Raw genomic sequence first — 27,577 nt, 5'->3', positions numbered from 1 at the left:
ATACAGATGGCTAACAAACACATGAACAGATACTCAACATCACTCATTATCAGAGAAATGCAAATCAAAACCACAATGAGGTACCTATTCATGCTAGTCAGAGTGTCTGCTATCACAAAGTCTACAAACAGTAAGTGCTGGAGAGGATGCAAAGAAAAGGGAACCCTCTTATACTGTTGGTGGGAATGCAAACTAGTACAGCCACTATGGAGAACAGTGTGGAGATTCCTTTAAAAACTGGAATAGAACTGCCATATGACCCAGCAATCCCACTGCTGGGCATAGACACCAAGGGAACCAGAATTGAAAGAGACACGTGTACCCCAATGTTCATCGCAGCACTGCTTACAATAGCCAGGACATGGAAACAACCTAGATGCCCATCAGCAGACGAATGGATAAGAAAGCTGTGGTACATATACAGAATGGAATATTACTCAGCTATTAAAAAGAATGTATTTGAATCAGTTCTAATGAGGTGGATGAAACTGGAGCCTATTATACAGAGTGAAGTAAGCCAGAAAGAAAAACACCAATACAGTATACTAACGCATATATATGGAATTTAGAAAGATGGTAACAATAACCCTGTGTACGAGACAGCAAAAGAGACACTGATGTATAGACAGTCTTATGGACTCTGTGGGAGAGGGAGAGGGTGGGAAGATTTGGGAGAATGGCATTGAAACATGTAAAATATCATGTATGAAATGAGTTGCCAGTCCAGGTTCGATGCACGATACTGGATGCTTGGGGCTAGTGCACTGGGATGACCCAGAGGGATGGTATGGGGAAGGAGGAGGGAGGAGAGTTCAGGATGGGGAACACATGTATACCTGTGGCGGATTCATTTTGATATTTGGCAAAACTAATACAATTATGTAAAGTTTAAAAATAAAATAAAATTTAAAAAAATAAAAAGAATGTATTTGAATCAGTTCTAATGAGGTGGACGAAACTGGAGCCTATTATACAGAGTGAAATAAGTCAGAAAGGAAAAACACCAATACAGTATATTAACACATATATACGGAATTTAGAAAGATGGTAATGATGACCCTATATGCAAGATAGCAAAAGAGTGACAGATGTAAAGAACAGACTGTTGGACTCTGGGAGAAGGCAGGGTAGGATGATTTGAGAGAATAGCATTGAAACATGTATATTATCATATGAGAAATAGATCACCAGTCCAGGTTTGATGCATGAGGCAGGGTGCTCAGGGCTGGTGCACTGGGATGACCCTGAGGGATGGGATGGGGAGGCAGGTGGGAGGAGGGTTCAGGATGGGGAACACATGTACACCCATGGCTGATTCATGTCAATGTATGGCAAAAACCACTACAATATTGTAAAGTAATTAGCCTCCAATTAAAATAAATAAATTAAAAAATAATAATTATGTCTTTCCCTTCCTATAGGAGCCTGGATCAGACCAGACCCTGATCCATGACCTGAGGCTCTTGGGGCCTGAACCTGCGATCAGAGTCCTGGTGTCACTGGGGAAAGAAAACATGTGACCTTGCCCATCACACACCTGACCCTCAGGAAACTCTCTAGAAATGTTCACTCACGTGAGCTCATATGAGTTCAAGTAGTCGCCAAAAAGGGCAAGTATAATAGAAAAACCATAAGTTATGGACTGTGTTGTTTGTTACCAAGAGGAGGCATGAGTTCAAGTTGTCATTGAAAAATAAATAAAAGGCTTGGAGTTTGCTAACTTTGAATCTTTACCTTTTTCCTTCTAATTATGTTTAAATGTCTCCTTTTCCACTTATTATGTGAGGAGCCACTGAGTTTAAATGTTCAAGACATTATTTCATGGATTCTAATTGGGGCAGGGGGTCTTTCCAGCTGTGTGAGCTTGGGGCCCTGAGTAGGACTCCAGCTGCAGATTCCCCAATCACCATACAGGCACACGTTATCTATCTATATCTGTCATCTATCTCTCTATATCAGCTATCTATCTGTAGTGTATCATCCAACTAACTAGCTGTCATCTGTCTACAAAGAAAAGCAAGGATGTTCACGGATACATGCAGTTCCAATCTCTGACTCCATGGGGTTTCTTCTAGTTTCCCCTTTCCTGGACCAGGGACTCCCTTCTCTAACAGGGAAAAAACATATCTTCCATTATCCATAATATGTTTACTTGCTTAATCAGTCTCCCTTTGTGTAGCTACTGCCACTCAGCCTTTTTCCACTCCTGATATCCCCCTCACCCTCCATGGTTCTCCACACCCTATTTAGGCTCTGGATGCCCTGGCCAGGCCACCCTTCTGAGCAGACACTCTTGCTCCCTGCCTGGACACCCACAGCCATGCCGGGCTGCTGTTCCTGTGGACACTGTCCCACTTCAATCTCCAACTTGGAGCCACTGAGCCCCGCTTCTCTGCCCACACCCTGGAGGGTAAGGCTGTCCACCTTCTGTGCACCCCCAATGGCTTTAGGACTGGACTATCTAGGAAAAGCCTAGCAAGGAAGGGGTTGTGGATGGGAGGGGCAGAAAAGGGAAAGGAAGGGCTGTGTGCAGCTTCTGATATCAACTGAAACTGACCAGTGGTTGTAGCCTTTCTTCCCAATCAACTGACCAATCAACCATCTTTTATTCCACGTTCATTATGTTAAGACAGTTGGGAATTGAGGGTGGAATACAAAGACACTTCAAGAAAACCTGTTTCCTGTCTTCAAGAAATATCAGGGGAGATGTGAAAAATTTTAATCAAAACTAATAACATAATTATATGTGTGTCTGTTGTTATATAAAATGTGTACCCCCAAAAAGTAGATTTAAACCATGAAAGATAGTTCAGTTGGTAAAGAATCCACTGCAATGCAGGAGGTGGTGGTTTAGTCATTGAGTCGTGTCCAAATCTTGTGATCCCATGGTCTGTAGCCTGCCAGCCTCCTCTGTCCATGGGATTTTCCAGGCAAGAATACTGGAGTGGGTTGCCATTTCCTTCTCCAGGGGATCTTCAAACCCAGGAATCTAACCCAGGTCTCCTGCATTGCAGGCAGATTCTTTACCGACTGAGCTATGAGGGAAGCCCAGTTCAATTCCTGAGTCTGGAAGATCCACTAGAGAACAGATAGGCTACCCAATCCAGTATTCTTGGGCTTCCTTGTGGCTCAGCTGGTTAAGATTCCACCTACAATGCAGGAGACCTGGGATTGATCCCTGGCTTGGGCAGATTCCCTAGAGAAGGGAAAGGCTACCCACTTCAGTGTTCTGGCCTGGAGAATTCCATGAACTGTATAGTCCATGGGGTCACAAAGAGTGGGATATGACTGAGCGACTTTCATTTTTATACTTTCTAAGAAATGCGCAAAACACTGTGGATTAATTCTTACCTGTGTAATGTAACAAACAGCAGTTTTGAAAGAGGCCCCACCCACCAGGAATTGTGATGGCCAAGTATTTAGTCACTGCTTATCCCTGATTCAGATGTACATATTACCCTAAAGTGCAGGTTGGTATCAGACAATACTTTTGTAAAGAGAGGTTTACAGAGTTCCTCAATAGAATATTAGATTTGAAATATATAAAATAAAACCAGTGATTTATTAAAATATGTCAGAACTTTAGTCACCACAATAATTCTTGTTTTCATTAATTTGCTGATAAAACTGTTGAGACACTTTCTTTCTTGATCGTTGCTCTGGAGGAGTAGATGCTACTAACTGGGGGTAGGTGGAGATGGTCCTTTGAGAATCAGATAAGCTGAGTGTACGTATCTGGCCCTCATTAGTCACCTCTTTCATATTACACAATATATAACACCACACAGACACTGAGAAAGCTAAACAAATGTGTGGATACCCTAGTCATCCAGCAAGTACAATAGATGCAGCCCGTCTTTATTTCTGAGTTTTATCACAAAGTAAATCAAGTCCCCTGAAACTGTGGGACACAGCTCCTTGAAGAACAAAGCCCAGGTCCTTAAGGGAAGTCAAGCTCCACTTATGGTCTCATCTCTGAGCACAACCTTCAGAAAAATGGGTTTTTCTGGTCTTATAAGTCCTTGACTATTTATCTTCAAGGGGATCTGCAACAGTTAAGAGAACCAATGAATGAGGCACCGCCAACAATAGAAGCAAAGTAGACAAGATACATTACAGACAATAATGCTTTACAACCGTATACAAGCTACACATCGTGTGTCTTTGATTTTTTTAACTAAAATTCAATGTGTTTAATAGCTATAGGGATGGACAGGCTGTCAATATTTCCTTGATTAAACTTTAACACTTCATGACTTTCAGAAAATTGGTCTATTTAACTTGCTATAAAATACATGGGCATAAAGTCATTTCTAGTACCCCCTTACTATTCACCTTAAAAAAAATTGTTTTAATTCCTCTTTTACTGAGATATAAATGATCAACAGTATAAACATTTGACTTACATATATGTGAAATTACTACCACAATAAGTTTAGTTAACATCCATCAACTCATAAGAGATAGAAAAAGAAAAAATACTGTTTTCCTCTCATGAGAACTCTTAGGATCTACTCTCTTCTACTATATAAAAATGTCAACTATAATCATCATGTTTTACACAATAGTTCTAATACTTATTTATCTATAACCAGAAGTTTGTACCTTTTGATCACTTGCATCCAGTTTCTTTTCTTTATCTTTGATTCTCTGTACTTATTCTGTAAGTTCTGTCAAGACTGGATAGTGAAAGCATTCACCCATCATTCTTGCACAAAATATTATTTGAACACTATGCCTATATGAAGCATTTTGCCTGTTTTTTTAAACATGCCCTGGTTCCAAGTGCAGGGCAAATGGTGAACTTCTGAAGACCTACAGTGGTTTGTCTGAGATTTTTAGCCCCTTTCTCACCCAGTCACTCCTTCTGGGTTGGGGGAACCAACAGAGTGACCTTCTAACCTCAGTTGACTGAAGGACAAGCAAGGAGCTGTGGAGGGAGAAGCCCCAGCCCATGGGGTACTGGGTGGAGCTTGCAGCGGCATCTGCCCTTCCCAGGCGTGCCCGAGGCCCCCTTTCTCTCAGGGCTGAGTCCGCTGTGTGTGCACACTTACAGGACGCCCACACAGATGCCTGCAAGTAAAATGGAAACATCTCTATCCTCCTCTTCCCTGAGAAAGCTACTCAAAGGGAGCAGCTGCTTACTAAATGCATGACTCCTAGAAATAAACGTTATTTTAGGGCCATGCTTGAGATGAATCAATGCCAACTGTTCTGTGTGCTCCTCAGAGAGTGATTCCAGGTCTTTCTATAACTGCAACAAATTGTTTTTTTTCAAATGGTAAGCATTTTCCCTGCAGATAGACACACAGACACATACAAAACGAGCAAGCACACAGATGACATCTGTTAAATTTTTAAAGTTCAAATTGTTCCGTATTTGTGTCCAAGAGCTCTAATCAACTGCAAGTCACTCCTTAAACATTTGCCCGATGACGTCAAGGCACCACTGGGAGTTTATGGAAGGAATAAAATGAGGGGACAGAGTTAAAGACCTTCTTAAGTACAAAGGAAACAAGAATCAAACTGGCTGGTTCAGGGACAAAGTATTGTTAGGTGGTAGGACCACTGATGCCAGCCTGTGGTACCTGTAAACACAGCAGAGGGGAGAGTGGGCTCTGGCCTGGATGGGGAGGCTGCATGGAGGGGCTCGGGACTGAACTGGAACTCTATGGGGGAGAATGGACTGTAGACAGGAAGGACAGGACAGGAAGGGTAGACAGGAAGGACACACAGTCATTCTGAGAATGTAAAGGGAGCCCAGCTAGATGGCAGCAGGATTCCTGGCAGGTGAGGGGCTGTGGGAGTCCTTCCCATCCAGCAGAAATGCTTTCACTCAGGGATCACTGTGGCTGCACAGGAGGATCAGTGGGGGTGCTCTCGACACCACACTATGGGGGAATTATTTTAGAGAGTCTGAGGTGACCTCGGCATCGGGATAATGCTCCCCAGTAATTTCTTTATACAAATAGTGGCTGAGAATCACTGTCAGGAGAGTTTCTGTAAGTTCCCGTGGAGAAGGGCATCACTGAAAAGTCATGACATGGTCATCACTGCTCTCACGACTTTGTACAACATTTTCCTTCCTTCTAGTGAACATGAAACCAAATTTTATAAGTTGCTCAAGTTCACTGACTTTGTGTAATCATGTCGTGCTAACGCCTTGACTCTAGATGACCTTTATAGTTGGGTCTTTATGAAGCCACAGACTTAGCCCTCCAGGGATAAGTCTTATAGATACAATCTTATAGACACAGAGAAATACATCTTGGTTAAAAAATTCCCAATAAAACATTATTTATGCAGATAGTTAACTGCTAACCTGTGTTTCTTTACAAGATTTGAAGGAGAAGTTCTGCAGGACTCTGACAACAGCAAGTTTCATATTCATGATGGCAAACCTCATGCCAATGCAATTTCGGGGTCCAGTTCCAAAAGGCAGGTATACATAAGGACTTATGGTGTCCTTGTTCTTCTTACTGAACCTGAATCCACAACAGTAGATGAAACAAGTGAATGAAACAGAAAAATCACAGAAGCTTCAGGTCTGAAGTTTTAACTTAAACCCTCAACCAGTAGCATAAGGGAGAGACTCCCATTCCCTGGATCCTACAGGAGGTTTCAGTCTGGGTGAGAAAATAAGATGAAGGCTGTTTAAAGAAAATGTGTCTTTAAATATGAAATTTACATTCAGGGTGGTGAGATGCTCACGCTCTGAAAGGCAGTTAGGAAATGAGACTGATTGCAGGAAGAGTGGGTTCCTGCCTCCATGAACACTTACATTGGTCATGTGCTCAGAGATGAAGGAAGCAGTAGAAACATCTTTGAATATTTAAGTTGTTAGTTTTCTATTGTTTTCCCTTTGCTTCCTCTTGTGTGGATACGTCTCTTTCTCCCACACTCAGAGGTTGTTGAGGTCAGTAGATTCATGAGGGCATATGACTCTACTATACTCTGGTTCAATCACTGATTTTTTTGTCTATCTGTTCCACAAACTGATAAAGTCCATGACGGCTAGATCTCTGCTTTATTCAAATTTGACTCCTCAAATTTGGATTTGGAGAAGTGATAATGGCATTATGGTTGTGTATATTATAAACAGTCCTATTATGGAAAATATTCTGGAAGAATACAGATAATGTCACTGTAGCTACATGGGAAATTAGTCAAAGGGCAGCATCTGAGTGCTGCAGACCTGGGTCAAAGGCTGTTGAGCAGGGAATGGACACATACTGATACATTAAAAATGATTCATATAACCTGTAACTATAAACTGTACTGTGTATATGTCAAAAACTCTATAATCGGCTGGCCCAGACCCTGACACACACAGGTGAGCACTAACTCTCCTTGAGGGCTGAGTGAATCAAAGGGAAGTACAGTGAGTGGTCTCTGGTTTTACGTTCCTGACGCTGCAGGAGGGGAAGCTGAAGTTGCTGAGCTTGAGGGTGACACAGAGTTTCCCCGGTCCAGAACAGAGGACTTGGTGGACTCTGACTCTTCTTTCAACAATGCTATGTGTACAGGTTATGCTAGTACTAGGGGCAAAAAGGTGAACGAGACAGAGTCCCTGCCACCAGGGAGCTTATAGTCAGGAGCTCATAAAAGTCTAGATCCCAGATAGTGCCCTAAAATGTTCAATCCAAATTTTGTTCACCATATAGGGAGAGCATCAATTATTTCCAGAATCCCATCTGTGCCCAAAGCAGAACCTGGTTCTGAATTCCCAGAAGACAATGCTTAACCTCTCCAACTGGGGTGTCTAGATGTCTAGAGAGCAGAGGACTTCTCTTTGGAAGGTCAAAAAACATGGAGGCAAAAGGGAGCTGGCCCAGGTCTACAGCCACAGACAGAACCAGGCCACCTGTGTCTCCTCCATCCTCACTGAGGCTGCTGGAACCACCTGGGATGAGACCGCTAGGTCCTCAGCCTACATCCCACAATAATAATGGAGGAAACAGCAGCCAGTGTTTAAAGAAATGGAAATGTGGGAACGTTAGTGACGAATTCAAAGAGCTAAGGAGAACAGACAGAAAGACTTAAGGAAAAAAACCAATACACCTAAAATAATATAGGTGTTAAATAAATTATAGCAGATGCAACAATTATATATATATATATATATATATATATATATATAAAACACAGAATGCCATTTATAGTTTACTGTTACATATAGTAAGCAACTGAAAAAAATCACACTATATGTAATGCCATTCTAAGCTTTAACAATCTGTATATGCATAGAAAAATGTCCTCAGGACTTACATTGCACTATTAATGAGGCCTATCTTAAGGTATTGGGCTTCCCTGGTGGCTCAGTGATCAAGTATCCACCTGCCAATGCAGGAGATGTGGGTTCGATCCCCGGGTCGGGAATATCCCCTGGAGAAGAAAATAGCAACCCACTCCAGTCTCCTTGCCTGGAAAATCCTATGGACAGAGGAGACTGGTGGACTACAGTTCATGAGGTCACAAAGAGTCGGAAATGACTTAGTGACTAAACAACAAAGCTTAATGTTTTAGAAATGAACAACTAAATTTTTCTTTTTTTTTTATTTGTTTATGGTTGGTAAAGCTTTTAATCAAATAATACCATTCTTGGAATAGGAAATACATTTAACAATAAAAAGATGTAAAATAAAATGATTGTATAGTCACATATTTGTCACCCATAATGAGAGTCATCAGAATACGCTCTGAGCAACTGGATCAGGAGGGTCCCCTTCCCTGGGCTCTTGTACCTTTCAGGACGGAACTCCTCAGGCTCTGGCCAGAGCTGTGGGTCTCTGTGAAGCACAGAGGTTGGCACCGTCACTGTTGTCCCTTTGGGAATGGACACTCCATGGATTTTCACATCCTTCTTACAGAGCCTATCAAGTCTAACAGTAATTGGGAACATTCTGAGAGTCTCATTCACCACCATGTCAAGATACTCCATCTGTGCCAGGACATCATAGGTCGGAGGGGCCTGGGAAGAGAAATACAGATTTTGATAAATTAAGAATTTGGATCACCCTTCAACGCCATCTATATAGTCCTATTGAAATGTTAGGAGCTCTGGGGAATAATTTAAATTGGTAAAGGACCTTAGTATTTATGGACATTACTATCATGTCCTTTGAGCTCTCAATGCCCATTGACTGTACAGTAGTTATAACAAAAGAAGAAAATGGGGACAATCATCTAAACTGTGAAACACCAGAGGTGATCAGGGAACGTATTTTCTCTCTCATGAGAACAAACATGACCAACAGACTAGGACCCTTACTTTTAAGTGAAAAAGGCCAAGTCACCATTTCTTTTTGAAATGAGGCCATACATCTGTTCAAAGGAAAGACGTGTAACAGAGCAAATACCCTATTCAACATGAAGGTTCTTAGATGAATACTGTTGACTGCTCATTCTCTTTATTATACATGTACAGTCCAGAAATAATATATGAAAACTCTATAAATAACTTGGGGAGAAATGAGTTCCTTTCTAAACCAAATCCGCAAATGAATGAGAATACAATTTCAGATGCAGGGAAGTTACAAGAGGATCAGAACCCCACCCTCTGCTGCTAGAAGGGTCTCCTGTTGTCCCTGTGGGTGTGACCCTAAGGTCTGAAGGTCTAAACAAGCCACTCCAGCCCCAGGGGCCAGCTCTCCTCACACCACAAAGAACTCCAGTTTTGGCTGAGATTTGAGACCACTGGGGGTGAGACTGCAGCCATGAAATTAAAAGACACTTACTCCTTGGAAGGAAAGTTATGACCAACCTAGATGGCATAGTCAAAAGCAGAGACATTACTTTGCCAACAAAGGTCCATCTAGTCAAGGCTATGGTTTTTCCTGTGGTCACATATGGATGTGAGAGTTGGATTGTGAAGAAGGCTGAGTGTCGAAGAATTGATGCTTTTGAACTGTGGTGTTGGAGAAGACTCTTGAGAGTCCCTTGGACTGCAAGGAGATCCAACCAGTCCATTCTGAAGGAGATCAGCCCTGGGATTTCTTTGGAAGGAATGATGCTAAAGCTGAAACTCCAGTACTTTGGCCACCTCATGCAAAGAGTTGACTCATTGGAAAAGACTTTGATGCGGGGAGGGATTGGGGGCAGGAGGAGAAGGGGACGACAGAGGATGAGATGGCTGGATGGCATCACTGACTCGATGGATGTGAGTCTGAGTGAACTCTGGGAGTTGGTGATGGACAGGGAGGCCTGGCGTGCTGCGACTCATGGGGTCGTAAAGAGTCGGACACGACTGAGCGACTGAACTGAACTGAACTGGGGGTGATACATGGCTGTCAAGTGGGGTTATATTTAAGGAGCAACCTTGTAGAGGGTAAGAGTGCCTCAGGAGCCAACACCCTGGATCACAGCTTGACTAGATCACCACCACATACACGACTAGTGTCTGGAAGTATTTCATCTCCCTGTAGCTTAGGTTTCTCATATGTTACATGGAGACAGATGGAGCTGACCCTCCATAGGGTTGTGTGGCAGAGACACTCACTGCTCACCCAGCATCCATGTCAGCCCCATTTTCCCCATCCCACTTGAAGTTAAGGCCAAATCAGCCAACAGGCTGTGAGATGATTATGTCAGTTCAGAGACAAATCATTTGAACCCTGGAAAGCAACTCTCGAGTTCCATATTCCACAGATGACAAGAAGGTCTCATGTTCCAGATAAGGCAGCTACAAGATGGTGGAAGCTCTGAGTCGGTTTTCCTGAGTGACTCTGTGAAGCAGAGCTGTCCGCTCCATCCTCCACTAACAATCCATGTTGAATCTGTAGACATAGATTGAAGTAAACCTCTGCTATAAAAGCCCCTGAGATTTCAGGGCTCGTCCGTTACTGAGGAATAACCTACCTCTCCTGACTAATAATTTCTCAAAAACTAAATGCATTCATAAATAGAAAGTATTTAGAACAGACATATATAGTAAGAAGTACATATTAGCCAGTAGTAGTGTTACTGTAAGTATTCTTATAAAAAGGAGAGAATGTAATGCCTTAGGTAACCTCAGTTAGTGACCATTCAATCTTCTTGTTATCAAGAGAATCCCAATATGGGGTTTACCAGAGAAGAAATATCATCTCTAATTTATGCAGGCCCTACAAAGTATTTGAAGGACCTAGGATTTGAAAGGTCATAAGACTTGTCCAAAACCAGTCAGGTCTCATACTCATGTCCTCTGTTTCTTACCATATATCCTTTCTTGTACACCAGGCTTCACCTAGTCTAAAGTTTACAGCAGGCAGTAGACTAAATGAATGGTCCCAATTCTCCACCATTTCCTCTGTCCATTCCCTTCGCCATTAACTCTGCGATGCCCTCCCATTCTGACTCAGGTTGGTCAGGTGGCTCAACCTGACCAGTGGAATATTCACTAAGTGTAATGCTAGCAGAGTTGTGAAAGTCATCCATGGGATTAGGCCTCTTGCTCATGACATCTACAACTGCCTTGAGAAGCAGACATGTGGAGATTGAGACATGTGAGGAGCATGTGTGGAGTTGAGTCAGTCCAAACACTTAGCTAAGGGCAGCCGAGATCAGCCAATGCACAGACCACAGCAAATCCAGCCAACATCAATAGGTAACTGTGCAGACACCATAAACTTGGGCAGACTCTAGGAGATAGTGAGGGACAGGGAGGCCTGGTGTGCTGCAGTCCATGGAGTCACAAAGAGTCCAAAATGACTTAGCAACTGAACAAAAACAAATGCAGACACCAGAGTAATAAGTGATGCCACTGAAGTTCAGTGAATTTAGTTGGGATTATTCTGATAACTGATACCGCTGGACCAGCACTTTTTTCAAAATACTTACATTGCTGTGAGTAGCAGGAAGTACTTAAGTTTTCTCCCTTTGTTTTGTATGCTATACATCCTTCCTAAATGTGCAGTGCTCAACTGCTTAGTCTTCTCCAACTCTTTGCAATCCCATGAACTGTAGCCTACCAGGCTCCTCTGTCCATGGATTTCCCAGGCAAGAATACTGGAGTGGGCTGCCATTTCCTACTCCAGGGGATCTTCCCAACGCACCTATTGAACCTGCATCTCCTGCACTGGCAGGAGGATTGGATTCTTCTCCACTGCACCATCTGGGAATGGAAGTAAATGATTTGATGCTTATGCTTTGGGCAAAAACCTTGTAAGAAGTAGAGAGAAGACAATCATGCTAAGGCTTCACCTTCTCCCTCTCTCTCCAGGTATCATCACTCACCTTATTGGGGAAAGTCACATCAATTTCCTCCTGCAACTTCTGCTGGACATCAGGGTGAGTGGCCAAAATATACAAAAGGAAGGAAAGAGTATTGCTAGTGGTCTCATAGCCAGCAAAAATAAAGATAACACTTTGGGCCATGAGTTCTTGGTCAGAGAGAGCTAAAAAGAAAGTCAAGATATTTTAGGTAAAGCATGGCAATGTAAAAATCACAGTTCAGATGATGAGACATTCCAGTGTAATTCCCAAAGCCCTAGGGGAATCATGGAAAAGTAATTCAGAATCAAACTGAGATCGATTTCCACTCTGTGTCTGCCTCACAGAGCCAAGAAAAAGCCAAGAACTGTTTTAATTGAGTTTTTCCCAGGTCTATACTATTCTTGGCCCTCTGTTCCTGGCAATACCATAGCCCCACCAACACAGCTGGGTAATTTCAAGAGATGGCATTTGTGTCTAAAATCTACAGTGTTATCAATGTGTCCCTTAGAGAACTGTAAAAGAACTTTAGATCCAAGTAAAATGGAGTAGCATTCCCTTCTAGAATATTTTAAATTATTCCACTTAAGGTATAGTTTGATTTTGTTTTTTTTGAGAGATTTACAGTACTAAGGCTATATGGTAGGGGAAATTAAATTATATTTTATCAAAACTTGTTTCCAGGAACATAAGAGTACAATATTGGGCTACAGTTAAACTCTTGCTACTCAAAGAGTGGTCCATGGACCAGCAGCATGAGCAGGATCTAGAAGCCTAATACAAATTCAGTGTCTCAAATCCCAAAAACCCTGAACTATGGAAACAACCCACATGAACTTTCATGAGATGTGGAGATGTATGTGCACAATGTAGCCTGAGAAGCATGGATTATGCCCTTGAGAGGCACCAGGTAATACAAGACCTGGGACATAAAGTCTTCAAGGGGTGATCGAGATATGTATAGAAGCTGCAGAAATCAATAAAAAACTTGAAGAGTTGTGATGATCCTAGTCTAATCAGTGACATTAAAATAGCAGAAGAAAGAATGTGTGCATATAAGGACTTAGGCCAGCGTGAAATATAGAAAAATTAGGTCCAGGGAGTACAATTAGCAATGCTGATTCAAGTCTGGCCTGAAGGTCATCCTTTCAGTATACACCTCCTCTTTCTGCTCTTCTTTATTCTTATCAAACAGTCCTGTGATTATATACCAGTCTCCATTTTTATTTTCTCCTGAGAGACCAAACATGCTCAGGCTCTCAGCTATTTGATGGGACTGAAGTAGGATCTTTGTTACTTAGAGCACTCAACTCAACATAGTACCTGCCCCAAACAAGCGATTAGCAAAAAAAAGCAATATAAAATGAGTGCAATAAAGATCTACGAAGTTCTAATTCCCTAGTGATGATATCTGTGATGCTATTGTCAATAAATTCAACCATCAAATTCTTTCTCCAGTTAGCATAAACTGCATAATACTCAAAGTTTAGAGTTGTGCTAATATATGATTCTTCAAATTTTAATTGATTAAAATTAAATACAATTTAGTATTCAGGTTTCAGTGGCACTAGTCACATGTCAAGTCCTCAACAGACATTTATGCCTAGTGATTACTATATTGAACAGAGCAGATACAGAATATTTCCTTCATCAGAGAAAGTTGTATTGAATCATGTACTTAGAAAAATATTAGATGATAATAATAGATAGATAGATATGCTACTGCTATTGCTGCTAAGTTGCTTCAGTCATGTCCAACCAAGCGCGACCCCATAGACGGCAGCCCACCAGGCTCCAACGTCCCTGGGATTCTCCAGGCAAGAACACTGGAGCGGGTTGCCATTTCCTTCTCCAATGCATGAAAGTGAAAAGTGAAAGTGAAGTCGCTCAGTCGTGTCTGACTCTTCGTGACCGCATGGACTGCAGCCTACCAGGCTCCTCCGTCCATGGGATTTTCCAGGCAAGAGTGCTGGAGTGGGTTGCCATTGCCTTCTCCAAGATAGATATAAGTATGTATATAAACAGGTATAGACATATTGAGAATGGGATGCAGTTTATCCCTGCTTTCAAGACCCAATTTTACAAAATTCATTATTTTGTGAGATGGTTATCAATCCATTTGTAGCTTCAGATTAATCCTATAGGAGTATTCATGTCATAGAATTAAAACACACCAGGGTCTTTTTGTTTGAGAGAGAGAGCATGTTTATATCAGTGATTTGTGGTAGATACAGAAATCTTTTTTTATTTAACATAAGTGTAAAAATATTTGATGTTCTGACAGTTGTCCACTGAGAGGATCTGGAAGCAAAGAAACCCTAGAAGCAATGAGCATTCCTAGAACCCAAATTTTGGGTTCTAAATACCATTTTTCACTAAATGGAAGCAGAACTTCTTAGAGAAATGGCTTATTCCAGGGGAAATAGAAGAGAAAGCTGGAATGCCTTGCATTAGGAAGTGAGGTTCTTGGAAAATGATAAATGAAAAGGACACAGGATACTTTGTGTACCACAGTGGTGGACACACATCATTATACATTTATCAAAAGCCATAGAATGTACAATATCAAGATTGAACCCAGGTGGGAACTATTGTCTTTGGGTGATAATACTGTATCAGTGGAGGTTCATTGATTATAACAAGTGTATCACTCCAGTATGGACTTCTGATATTGAGGAAGGCTATATGTAGGTGGGGGCAAAATGTATTTTGGTAAACTATTCTTCACTCAATTATGCTTTTTTAATTTCTGCTAAAAAATAGACTATTGAAAGAAATGTCTAAGGAGAAAAAAAGTAAAATATATATAGGAGCCCACTTGAAAGGGCTCCAGTAGACAAACCTGACAATTTGAAAATTAAATTGAAGAGTGATGTGAGAGAGTAAGTTAGTTATACATGAGATTATACTGATATAAATAAATAAATGATTGGGGGAGAATGGAGAGCTCTCCCTATGAAAGAATGTCAGCTCATAAACACAGAAGAATGATGGGTTTTGAAAGGCATCATGTGTTGATGTATGGCAAAACCAATACAATATTGTAAAGTAATTAGCCTCCAACTAAAATAAATAAATTTAAATTTTAAAAAAGTCTGCCTCAGGTTTAGGAAAAAAAAAAAAGAAAGGCATCATGTTGTAATCATCATAGTAACAACGGTTTCAGTCAAAAACTATCCATGAATGATAAAACCAGTGGGTGACAATTTGAGGAGGAACAGAATATTTAAGGCTTCTCCCAGAAGTTACGTGTTAATAACAAAGGGGGGAAAAATACACTTTACAGTAGAGTAAGCTGGTGAACACAAGTTAAAAAGTGTTCCAACTGGAGGTCACCAACAATGGGGCAATGTGCCCCCTGATGAATGAAGGGATGAAGCCTTGATGCAAATTTCCAGGCAGAGGTTCTGACTTGGTGGGTCTGGAGGATCCTGAGAACTGGTATTGGAACCAAGCTCCCCAGAGGTTCAGCTGTAAGTAATCCACATCATAACTGGCTTCTGGGCATGACTTCCTTGTTATCCTTGTCCTTCGAGCTCTGAACAAAGTTGTGCCTGCAAACTCCCAGGAAGTACCACAGTCTACTCTTTCTGCACAAGTGTCTTTCTTCAATTTGGCAGAAATTCTCATCTACCTAGAAAACTTTCTGCTCATTTTCAGAACTGCCCCCTACCTCTGCATCTCCCCACTGTGGCCCCTCTGAAGCTCTCCTTGGTTACCTTTATGATTGTCTGTTTCTTTGGAATTCTGGGAGTTAATCATCAGCTGAAGAAAATCCACACGTGGCTGTAAGCAGAAAAAAAATTTCTATGAAAGAAAGTTACTTGTGAAGTCATAGACAAATCAGGAGTGCAGTATTTAACCTCTTTCCTGAGAGTATGGCCCCTTATAGAGCAGAAGTCTGACTAGTATTGCCTGAGTCCTCAGTGAACTAACATTCACCTACAGACCTTGGAGAACATGACGTTTCCCAGAGAGAAACCTGCCATTATGTCAACTGCTTTCTGGTCCTCACTCTCTCTGATCTTTGGTTTCTCTGGCTTTTGAAACAGCTTCTTTGCCAAAGAGTTGCCTGCTGTCTCTCCTGTCACACCTGTTTGCTCAGGAGAAAATCCATGACTTCGATCCTTTTTTTCCTTCCAATTTTAATTCTTAATGAATTACCACACAAATTAATCCCCTCACATTTGCAAAGTACTTTGGCAACTTGTATAGAAGCATCTTCAAGGCCTTGACCCTTTCAGAACTCTATACAGTCTTCAGTGGCATCCTGGGTACAAAACCCTCAGTCCCCCTGACCTGCAGACATGCTTGTGCTGGCCTCCAGGCTTCATGAAGGTAAAGGTGGGTTAACCAGCTTGCAGCCTCATGGCCCAGAGAAGACTCCTGCCCATGCCAGACTAGGAGACAGCTCCAATTTAACACAGAATTCACTCCACCAGCTGCCTGATGGGGCTTTTCACTACACAATCTATAATATAAGAGTCTTGGAATCAAAGTGATTCTTTACCAGTATAACATCTCGGGCATCTATAATATCAGTAAAATCATTTTTAAACAGTAATTCTTATCCTTTAACAGTTTATTGAATGGAAGTGGTAAAGCTTTCATCTCAACAATATTTATGCAATGACATACTAATGTGCATGCCTACTATTAAAACATCACTCTCTGGCCCATTTTCTTATTTCTTCCCCAATCTCCACCTTTCTCATCCCTTCACAATGATATATTAATAATCCCCCAGTTCTAAAATCTATACTTCTCAACATATCTTTTAAAAAATACAGAGAAGTTCACAAATCATATGTGTACAGGTTAACAAATTTTCAAAACGTGAACACCCTCATGTAACCACCACCAGATTTTACCTTTTGATTATCTTTGAGGCGACTTTCTTTTATTCTTTTTACAGATTTTGCCAAAAAATTCACAGCACTTTTTGGAAACATGGTGATATTTAATACTTCAAAGATTGGGACAAGGAATGGAAAGAGTACTATAGAGAAGAGATAACAGAAAAGCACAGTGAAAATTCAAAATTTACACAGCAAGTATAATTTGCTCTATCTATCAGAGAAAGATACCAGGTTTCTCAACCAGAATCACTCCCTGTACGACCTTTGCTCAGACCTCCAAGTCAATGACTGAGCAAGGCCAAGTCCACTTATAGGGGCCGTCACTATAGTAGTGAAATCAGTGGTCGTTTTGGCCTTTTGGAATGATTAAAAAAAAAACAAAACAGGATTATATTCCTTAACTTCCTAGTTTTTTATCTATTGGATTCGGATTTCTTTGGATAAATCACACTATAGTATGCTACTCTAATTAACCATTTTCTGCAAAAAACCATTCAAGATAGAAATAAAACAGTATATATCTTTTAACTACAATGGAATTAAATTAAAAATCAATAACCAAAATTGGGAAATTCACAAATACATGGAAATTAAACAATACACTCCTAAATAAACAATGATCTGTATACTATATCAAATATACGACCAGGAATTACTTTGAAATAAATAAAAATGAAACTATTACTTACCAAAACGAATGGGATATAGAAAAAACAGTGCTCATGGAAAAGTTTAAGGCTATAAATATCTACTTTTAAAAAGAACAAATACCTCAAGGCATGAACCTAACTTTCCACCCTAACTCAATGAAAAAAGAAGAGCAAACTCAACCTAAATCTAGAAGAAGAAATTAATAAAGACAAGAGCAGAAACTAATGAAATAGAATAAAAACAATCGAGAAAATCAATAAAACCAAAAGCTAATTCTTTGAAAAGAACTTTTAAGCTAGTAAAGTGAAAGTCACTCAGTTTTGTCTAACTCTTTTTGATCCCATGGACTATACAGTTCATGGAATTCTCCAGGCCAGAATACTGGACTGGGTATCTTCCCCTTCTCCAGGGGATCTTCCCAACCCAGGGATCGATCCCAGGTCTCCTGCACTGCGGGTGGATTATTTACCAGTTGAGCCACAAGGGAAGCCCAAGAATACAGGAGTGGGTAGCCTATTCCTTCTCCAGCAGATCTTCCCAATGCAGGAATTGACTCGGGATCTCCTTCATTGTAAGTGGATTCTTTACCAACTGAGCTATCAGGGAAGCACTTTGAAGCTAGATAGACCAAAAAGAGAGAGAGAGAGAGAGAGCTCAAATATGTAGCATCCCAATGAAAGAGGAGTGATTACTGTTGACATTAAAAGAATACCAGGAACAAGGTTCACCAATAAATTAGATAACTTAGACAAAGTGGACAAATTCCTTAAAAGACATGAAGTACAGAAGCTAACTCAAAAAGAAAGAGACAATCTGAATTTTTCTATTAAAAATTATTAAACAGGAAGGTTGATTCCTCCAGCTTCATTCTTCTTTCTCAAGACTGCTTTGGCTATTCAGGGTCTTTTATGTTTCCATACAAATTGTGAAATTATTTGTTTTAGTTCTGTGAAAAATATCGTTGGTAGTTTGACAGGGATTGCATTGAATCTATAGATTGCTTTGGGTAGTATACTCATTTTCATTATATTGATTCTTTGAATCCAAGAACACAGTATATTTCTCCATCTATTTGTGTTATCTCTGATTTCTTTCATCAGTGTTTTATAGTTTCCTGTATAGAGGTCTTTTGTTTCTTTAGGTAAATTTGTTCCTAACTATTTTATTCTTTTTGGTGCAATGATGAATGGCATTATTTCCTTAATTTCTCCTTCTGATTTTTCATTGTTATTATATAGGAATGCAAGGGATTTCTGTGTATTAATTTTATATCCTGCAACTTTACTATATTCATTGATTAGCTCTAGTAATTTTCTCATGGCATCTTTAGGGTTTTCTATGTAGAGGATGATGTTATCTGTAAACACTGTGAGTTTAACTTATTCTTTTCAGTCTGGACTCCTTTTATTTCTTTTCATCTCTGATTGCTGTGGCTAGAACTTCCAAAACTATGTTGAATAGTAGTGGTGAGAGTGGGAACCCTTGTCTTGCTCCTGATTTTAGAGGGAATGCTTTCAAAGCAATATTGAGAAAGAATGGAACTGGAGGAATCAATCTTCCTGACTTCAGACTATACTGAAAGAAAGTGACAGTGTTAGTCACTCAGCCCTGTCTGACTTTTTGTGACCCCATGGTCTATAGTCCTCCAGGTGCCTCTGTCCATGGGATCCTCCAGGCAAGAGTACTGGAGTAGGTTTCCATTTCTTTCTCCAGGGGATCTTTCCAACGCAGGAATTGAACCCAGGTCTCCTGCATTGTAGCCAGATTCTTTACTGTCTAAGCCACCAGAGAAGAGTATACTACAAAGCTACAGTCATCAAGACAGAATGGTAATGGCACAAAGACAGAAATCAATATAGATCAATGGGACAAATAGCAAGTCCAGAGGTAAATCCCCACACCAAAGATGCCTTATCTATGACAAAGGAGGCAAAAATATACAATAGAGAAAAGACAGTCTCTTCAAAATGTTGTGCTGGGAAAACTGGTCAAATATGTGTAAAAGAATGAAATTAGAATATCTTCTAACACCATACACAAAAATAAACTCAAAATAGATGAAAGGCCAAAAACTATAAAAAGAAGAAAACAAAGGCAGAACACTCTCTGACATAAATCACAGCAAGATGCTCTAGGACCGACCTCCCAGAGTAATGGAAATAAAAACAAAAATAAACAAATGGGACTTAAAAGCTTTCCCACAATGAAGGAAACCATAAGCAAGGTGAAAAGATAGCCCTCAGACTGGGAGAATATAGTAGCAAATGAAGAAACTGACAAAGAATTAATCTCCAAAATATACAAGCAGCTCCTCATATAGTTCAATACCAGAAAAATGAACAACCCAGTCAAAAACTGGGCAAAAGACCTAAACAGACATTTCTCCAAAGAAGACATAAAGATGGCTAATAAACACGTGAAAAGATGTTCAACTTCACTCATTATTCAGTTCAGTTCAGTCGCTCAGTCATGTCTGACTCTTTGCAACCCCATGAATTGCAGCACACCAGGCCTCCCTGTCCATCACCAACTCCCGGAGTTCATTCAGACTCATGTCCATCGAGTCAGTGATACCATCCAGCCATCTCATCCTCTGTTGTCCCCTTCTCCTACTGCCCTCAATCCCTCCCAGCATCAGAGTCTTTTCCAATAAGTCGAACCTTTGCATGAGGTGGCCAAAGTACTGGAGTTTCAGCTTTAGCATCAGTCCTTCCAAAGAACACCCAGGACTTTAGGATGGACTGGTTGGATCTCCTTGCAGTCCAAGGGACTCTCAAGAGTCTTCTCCAACACCACAGTTCAAAAGCATCAAGTCTTCGGCGCTCAGCTTTCTTCACAGTCCAATTTTCACATCCATACATGACTATTGGAAAAACCACAGCCTTGACTAGACAGACTTTTGTTGGCAAAGTAATGTCTGTGCTTTTGAATATGCTATCTCACTCATTATTAGAGAACTGCAAATCAAAACCACAATGAGGTATCATCTCACATGAGTCAGAATGGCCATTATCAAAAAGTCTGCTGCTACTTCTGCTGCTAAGTCACTTCAGTCGTGTCCGACTCTGTGCGACCCCATAGATGGCAGCCCACCAGGCTCCCCCATCCCTGGGATTCTCCAGGCAAGAACACTGGAGTGGGTTGCCATTTCCTTCTCCAATGCAGGAAAGTGAAAAGTAAAAGTGAAATCGCTCAGTCGTGTCCGACTTTTAGTGACCCCATGGACTGCAGCCTACCAGGCTCCTCCGCCCATGGGATTTTCCAGGCAAGAGTACTGGAGTGGGGTGCCACTGCCTTCTCTGATCAAAAAGTCTACAAACAATAAATGCTGGAGAGGGTTTGGAGAAAAGGAAACTCTCTTACACTGTTGGTGGGAAAGCAAACCAACCCAGCCACATGAAGAACAGTGTGGAGATTCCTTAAAAAACTGGGAATAGAACTGCCATATGACCCAGCAAGCCCACTGCTAGGCATACACCCCAAGAAAACCAGAACTGAAAGAGACACATGTACCCCAGTGTTCATGGCAGCACTATTTACAATAGCTAGGACATGGAAGCAACCTAGATGTCCCTCAGCACATGAATAGATATGGAAATTGTGGTACATATACATAATGGAATATTACTCACTATAAAAAGGAACACTTATGAGTCAGTTCTAATGAGGTGGATGAACCTGGGGCTTATTATACAGAGTGAAATAAGTCAGAAAGAGGAAAAAAATACTGTATATTAATGCACATATATGGAATTTGGAAAGAAGGTACTGACAATCCTACATGCAGGGCAGTAAAAGAGACACAGATGTAAAGAACAGACTTTTGGACTCAGTGGGAGAAGGCAAGGGTGGGGTGATTTGAGAGAATAGCACTGAAACATGTACATTACCATATGTAAAATAGATGACCAGTGGAAGTTTGATATATGAAGCAGGGCACCAAAGCTGGTGCTCTGGGATAACCCAGAGGGATAGGGTGTGGAGAGGGGTGAGAAGGGGATTTCAGGACGGGGAGACACATGTATACTTGTGACTGATTCATGTTGATGGATGACAAAAGACCTCATAATATTGTAATGTAATTATCTTCCAATTAAAATAAATTAATATACTGTAAAAAATTATTAAACAGAAACTACTCAAAAAGAAAGAAACAATGTGAATAGACCTATAAGAAATACAGTTTGATTTGATAATCAAGACACCACCCACAACTTGAAAATGAAAAGCTCAGGTCCAGATGGTTTCCATGCTGAACACTACTCAAATAATTAAAGAATTAATGCCAATTTTCCACTAATTCATCAAACAAATAGAAGATGACAGAATACTCTGAAAGTCACTCTTCAGAATCAGTATTAACCTGGTGTGAGAAACAATAAGATAGTAGAGGAAGAAAAAAACTATAGATCAATGTATCTATGACCATGGATACACAGATCCTCAACAAAATACTAGCAAACTGAATCTACTAACATATAAAAAGATGTATACATCATGTATAAGTGTGCTTTATCCCAGGAAGGCAAGGTTGTATAATATGCCATTTCAATAGAGTAATAAACAATGACCACACAATTATCTAATAGATGCATAAGAAGCATGTAACAAAAATCCAATACGTGCTTGTGATTAAAAAAAAAAAAAACAACTCTCAGCAAACAGAAACAGAAGGGACTTTCATCAACCTGATAAAAGGAATCTATGAAAAGCACATATTTAACAACTTATGTAAACCCATAGTTAACACTAATACCTAATAGTGAAAAACTGGATGATTTTCTCTAAGATTAAGAATAAGACAAGGAAGCCTTTTTCACCACTTCTACCCAAAACTGTACCTGACATTCTAACCAGAAGAATTAGTCAAGAAAATTAAATAAAATATATCCATATAGGAAATGAAGACTAAACCTCTGCTATCAGACAACATGATATTTTATACAGGGAATCCTAAGAAAACCACTAAAAACCTATTAGAAAAAATAAATAAGTTCAGCAGGGTTTCAAGATACAAGATCAAGGCAAAAACCACTATGATATTGTAAAGTAATTATCCTCCAACTAAAATAAAAAGAAAAAAAAGATACAAGATCACAACACAAAATCAATTGTATTTCTATATTGCAATAAATAATATAAAGTGACATTAAGAAAATAACTCCACTTACAATAACATCAAAAAGAATAGAATAAGTAGGAATAAAATAAAAGATGTAAAATTTACACTCTGAAAACCACAAAACCTTGTTGAACTAAATTAAAGAAGATGTAAATAAATGAAAAACATGCCATGATCATGAATCAGAACATTCACATTGTCAAGATGGCACGTTGACAGATAGAAGATATTCCCTATCAGAACTCTAGCTGAGCTCTTTGAATAAACTGACTAACTTAGCATAAATTCATATGAAATTGGAAGGGGCTCAGAGAAGACAAAATATTACTGAAAAAAATAATAAAGTTATAAGACTCACCTTTCCTGATTTTAAGACTTACCATAAAGCTACATTAATCAAGGCAATGTGGCACTGGCCTAAAGATGGACATATATCCATGGAATAAAATTTTGAGTCTAGAAATAAACCCACGTGTCTATGGACAACTGAATAATGGAAATGTTTCCAAGACCATTCAATGGAGACAAAACAGGCTTTTCAGTAAGTGGTGCTCAGACAACTGGATACCTATAAGCAAATTGCACCAGGACTATTGATTTAAGTAATAACTGAAATTTGTACCTTTTGACCACCATCATCCAATTCTATCTCCCAAACCCTGTCTCTAGTAACCAAAAATCTGACATCATTTTTCTATGAGTTTGGATTTCTTCCTTTGATTCAACATATAGTATTTGTCTTTCTGTCTGACTTATCTCACTTAGCATGAGGTCCAGCCACATTGCTGCAAATGAAAGAATTTCCTTCCTTTTTATGGCTGAAGAGTATTCTGTTGTGTTTGTGTCTGTGTGTATAAATACCACATTTTTCCTATCCATTTATCCATCAATGGGCACTTAGGTTATAAAAACCATTGAATTGTATATTTTAAATTGGTGAATTATATCTCAATAAACCTATGAAAAAGAAGAAAGGGAGGGAGGGAAGGAGGAAGAGAGGAAAAAAGAATGAGAGGGAAGGAGGGACAGGAGGAAGAATACAGAAAAAGAAATGTAGTAGGATACTTACCTACTGAGAGAAGAAATGGATTGAGGATATCAAATCTTAAGAGCTTCTTGGCATTCTCCACAAAGGGATCTTGCGGGTTGCCAAGGGAATCAATATTCACTCCAAATGATGTGCTAGTAATCACATCCATGCTGTAGGCCCCAAAGACCCTGAGTAGAGAAAGACAGACACAGACAGTTAAAATCAGGACCAGCTGACTATCCATATCCAACACAGTCAACAAGAAAATCATATATAATCAGATGCCCAGGCAAGACAGGTCAAGAGCCACACTCTCTCAGAACCACCTGCTGGATCATGGAAGACTGTCTGCTACTATCACTCACTCCTGAGGTGTGTATGAGTGTGAATGATGCAACTGTCCCCGTGCTGGGGGGACGGGGACACTAAGGCAAGTTAGACCCCACCCCCCAAACTCAAGGAGCTCAGTCACAGAAGGATAGAACCCATAATCAGACAGAGGACAGTAGTGTGCTTTGACTATGGCAATAAAAGGTGTATAAGGACTGTGTCTGAGCAGAGCAAAGGGAGCAAATTCACTCTTCCTGGGGAGTCAAGAAAGGGGACATTGATCTGGGTCTCACCTTACCACAGAATTGTGCTCAGAGCTGATGCCCCTTTAGCGCAAAAGCAGAGTTGATATACAATATCACATTAGTTTCAGGTGTAGAAGGACGATTTTAAATACTCCATTTAAAGTTATTATTAAATATTGACTACATTCCTTGTTAGGTACAGTCTATCCCTGTAGCACAATTACATTATACATTGCAATTTGTACCTTTTAATCATCTGTCCTATCTTGCACTCCCCTTCCTACTTCTCACTGGTAACCACCACTTTGTTTTCTACACTGTGAGTCTGTTTCTGTTTTGTTATATTGATATTTATTCATTTTATTTTCAGATTCCACATACAAATGATAACATGCAATGTTTGTCGTTCTCTAACTTATTTCACTAAGCATGATACCCTCTACGTCCATACATGCTGTTGTAAATGGAACAGTTTCATTCTTTTATATGGCTTGGTAATATTTCTTGTGTGGAGTGTGTGTGTGTGTGTGTGTGTGTACACACATGTGATACATCTTCTTTCAACATTCATCTACTGACAGATACTTACATTCTTCCATATCTTGGCTACTGTAAATAAAGCTGATAAAAGAAATGGGGTGCATGTATCTTTTCAAATTAGTATATTCATTTTCACTGGGTGTATACTCAGGGTGGAATTCCTGAATCATATCACAGTCCTCAGGCTGCAAGGCAGGAGATTTGGGTTCGATCGCTGGGTCAGGAAGATCCCCTGCAGAAGGGAATGGCTACCCAATCCAGTATTCTTGCCTGGGAAATCCCATGGACAGAGGAGCCTGGGGGCTACAGTCTGTGGGGTCACAGAGAGTGGGACATGACGGAACACAGACAATAGTTCTCTTTAAGCTTTTGGAGAAACCTCCATATGGTTTCTCACAGCGTCTGCATCAGTTTACAGTCCACCAACCTTGTACCAGGGTTTCCTTTTCTCCACATCCTCACCCAAACTTACAGGTGTTGGCTGGTTTTGTGATTTTGATTTGCATTTCTCTGATGATTTGCAATGTTGAACATCTTTTCAATTGTATATCTTCGCTTGAAAAAAATGTCTATTAAGATCTTCTGCTCATTTTTCATTGGGTTGTTTGTTATTTAGATTTTGGGTTGTATGAGACATTTATATATTTTTGGATACTAACCTCTTATCATCATATCATTTGCAAATAATTCTCCCATCCATTAACTAGGTGGTCTTTTCATTTTATCAATATTTTACTTCACTGTGCAAAAGATTTTTAAGTTCAATTAAGCAAAAATAAAAAATTAGGTCATTTGCTTATTTTTACTCTTGTTTTCTTAAGAGTTAAATCCAAAAACATATTGTTATGATATTTATGGCAAAGAGCATTCTGCCTATTGTTTCTTCTATGTTTTAATGATTTTCCAGTCTTACATTTAGATCTTTAATCCATTTTGAGTTTTGTTTTTCTATAGGGTATAGGAAAATGTTCTAATTTCATTCTTTTACATGTAGCTGTCCAGTTTTCCCAGCATACTTATTGAAGAGACTGTCTTTTCTCCACTGTATATTCCTACCTCCTTTATCATAGATTAATTGACTCTAAGTATAAGGGTTTATTTTGGAGCTCTCAAATTTATTCAATTGATATGTGTCTGTTTTGTACCAGTAAGTAGTCTCTAGAATCAGGAACAAGACAAGGATGCCCATGCTTGCCCTTTCTACTCAATATAGAATTAGAAGTCCTAGCCATAATAATACAAGAAAAAGAAGTAAAATGCATCCAAATTGGAAGGGTACATGTAAAACTATCACTATTTGCAGATGAAATAATACTTTATATAGGCAACCCTGAAGTTCCACCAAAAAACTAGAATAAATTAATTCAGTAAAGTGGCAGATAGGTGATTAATATGCAGAAATCTGGTGCTTTTCTATACAGTAATAAAGAACTATAAGAAAGAGAAAATAATAAAACAATCCTGTTTAAAATCACATTAAAAGAATAAAACACTTAGGAATAAACTTAATCAGGGAAGTGAAAGACCTATACTATGTAAACGATAAAATGATGAAGGAAATCCAAACAAACAGAAAGATGCTGCATGTACATGGATAGCTACAATTAACGTTTCCAAAATGTCCATACAACCCAAAGCAACCCAAGTAGATCTAGCGCAATCCCTATCAAAATACTTGTGGTACTTTTCACAGAACTAGAACAAATAATCCTCAAGTTTATATGGAACCATCAGTTCAGTTCAGTTCAGTTCAGTCGCTCAGTCATGTCCGACTCTTTGCAACCCCATGAATCGCAGCATGCCAGGCCTCCCTGTCCATCACCAACTCCCAGAGTTCACTCAAACTCATGTCCATCGAGTCGGTGATGCCATCCAGCCATCTCATCCTCTGTCGTCCCCTTCTCTTCCTGCCCCCAATCCCTCCCAGCATTAGAGTCTCTTCCAATGAGTCAACTCTTCACATGAAGTGGCCAAAGTATTGTAGTTTCAGTTTCAGCATCAGTCCTTCCAATGAACACCCAGAACTGATCTCCTTTAGGATGGACTGGTTGGATCTCCTTGCAGTCTAAGGGACTCTCAAGAGTCTTCTCCAACACCGCAGTTCAAAAACATCAATTCTTCAGCGCTCAGCTTTCTTCACAGTCCAACTCTCACATCCATACATGACCACTGGAAAAACCATAGCCTTGACTAGATGGACTTTATTGGCAAAGTAATGTCTCTGCTTCTGAATATGCTGTCTAGGTTGGCCATAACTTTCCTTCCAAGGAGTAAGCATCTTTTAATTTCATGGCTGCAATCACCATCTGCAGCCATTTTGCAGCCCAAAAAAATACCATACAAGACCATAAATAGCCAAAGCAATCTTGAGAAAACCAACAGAGATGGAGGCATCACGCTCCCTGACTTAAGACCAAACTGTATTTTTGTCTCCCAGAATATCCAAGGTGACACTTAAGCAGAGAAGTTAATCCTGGCTCATGTACACAGAAGATAACTTCTGATATTTTCATGAGCCACCACTCATTCTTGGGTGGCCGGCCAGCTGGCATTGTAAACCATACACCTGCTTCTGTTTGGTCACTAGAGTAACTCAGCAGTAGGAATTTGG

General features: G+C 40.0%; 1 protein-coding gene across 1 annotated transcript in view; it reads right to left on the bottom strand.

Annotated features, from left to right (window-relative positions):
- Window positions 1-3,543: 3,543 nt before the first annotated feature.
- The window catches only part of LOC113883747 (cytochrome P450 3A24), a 44,149-nt gene continuing 20,115 nt past the window's right edge, over window positions 3,544-27,577 (bottom strand). The window contains exons 7-13 of the mRNA XM_027527712.1: window positions 23,891-24,039; window positions 17,061-17,188; window positions 15,909-15,975; window positions 12,214-12,374; window positions 8,745-8,971; window positions 6,323-6,485; window positions 3,544-4,046 (exon numbers count right to left, since the gene is read on the bottom strand). Coding sequence (XP_027383513.1) covers window positions 3,951-4,046; window positions 6,323-6,485; window positions 8,745-8,971; window positions 12,214-12,374; window positions 15,909-15,975; window positions 17,061-17,188; window positions 23,891-24,039 — 991 coding nt within the window. The 3' untranslated portion in view covers window positions 3,544-3,950. The remainder of the gene's footprint in view (window positions 4,047-6,322; window positions 6,486-8,744; window positions 8,972-12,213; window positions 12,375-15,908; window positions 15,976-17,060; window positions 17,189-23,890; window positions 24,040-27,577) is intronic.

Source organism: Bos indicus x Bos taurus, chromosome 25, assembly GCF_003369695.1.
Source record: "Bos indicus x Bos taurus breed Angus x Brahman F1 hybrid chromosome 25, Bos_hybrid_MaternalHap_v2.0, whole genome shotgun sequence".
NCBI lineage: Eukaryota > Metazoa > Chordata > Mammalia > Artiodactyla > Bovidae > Bos > Bos indicus x Bos taurus.
This window is presented reverse-complemented; position numbering and strand designations above follow the sequence as displayed.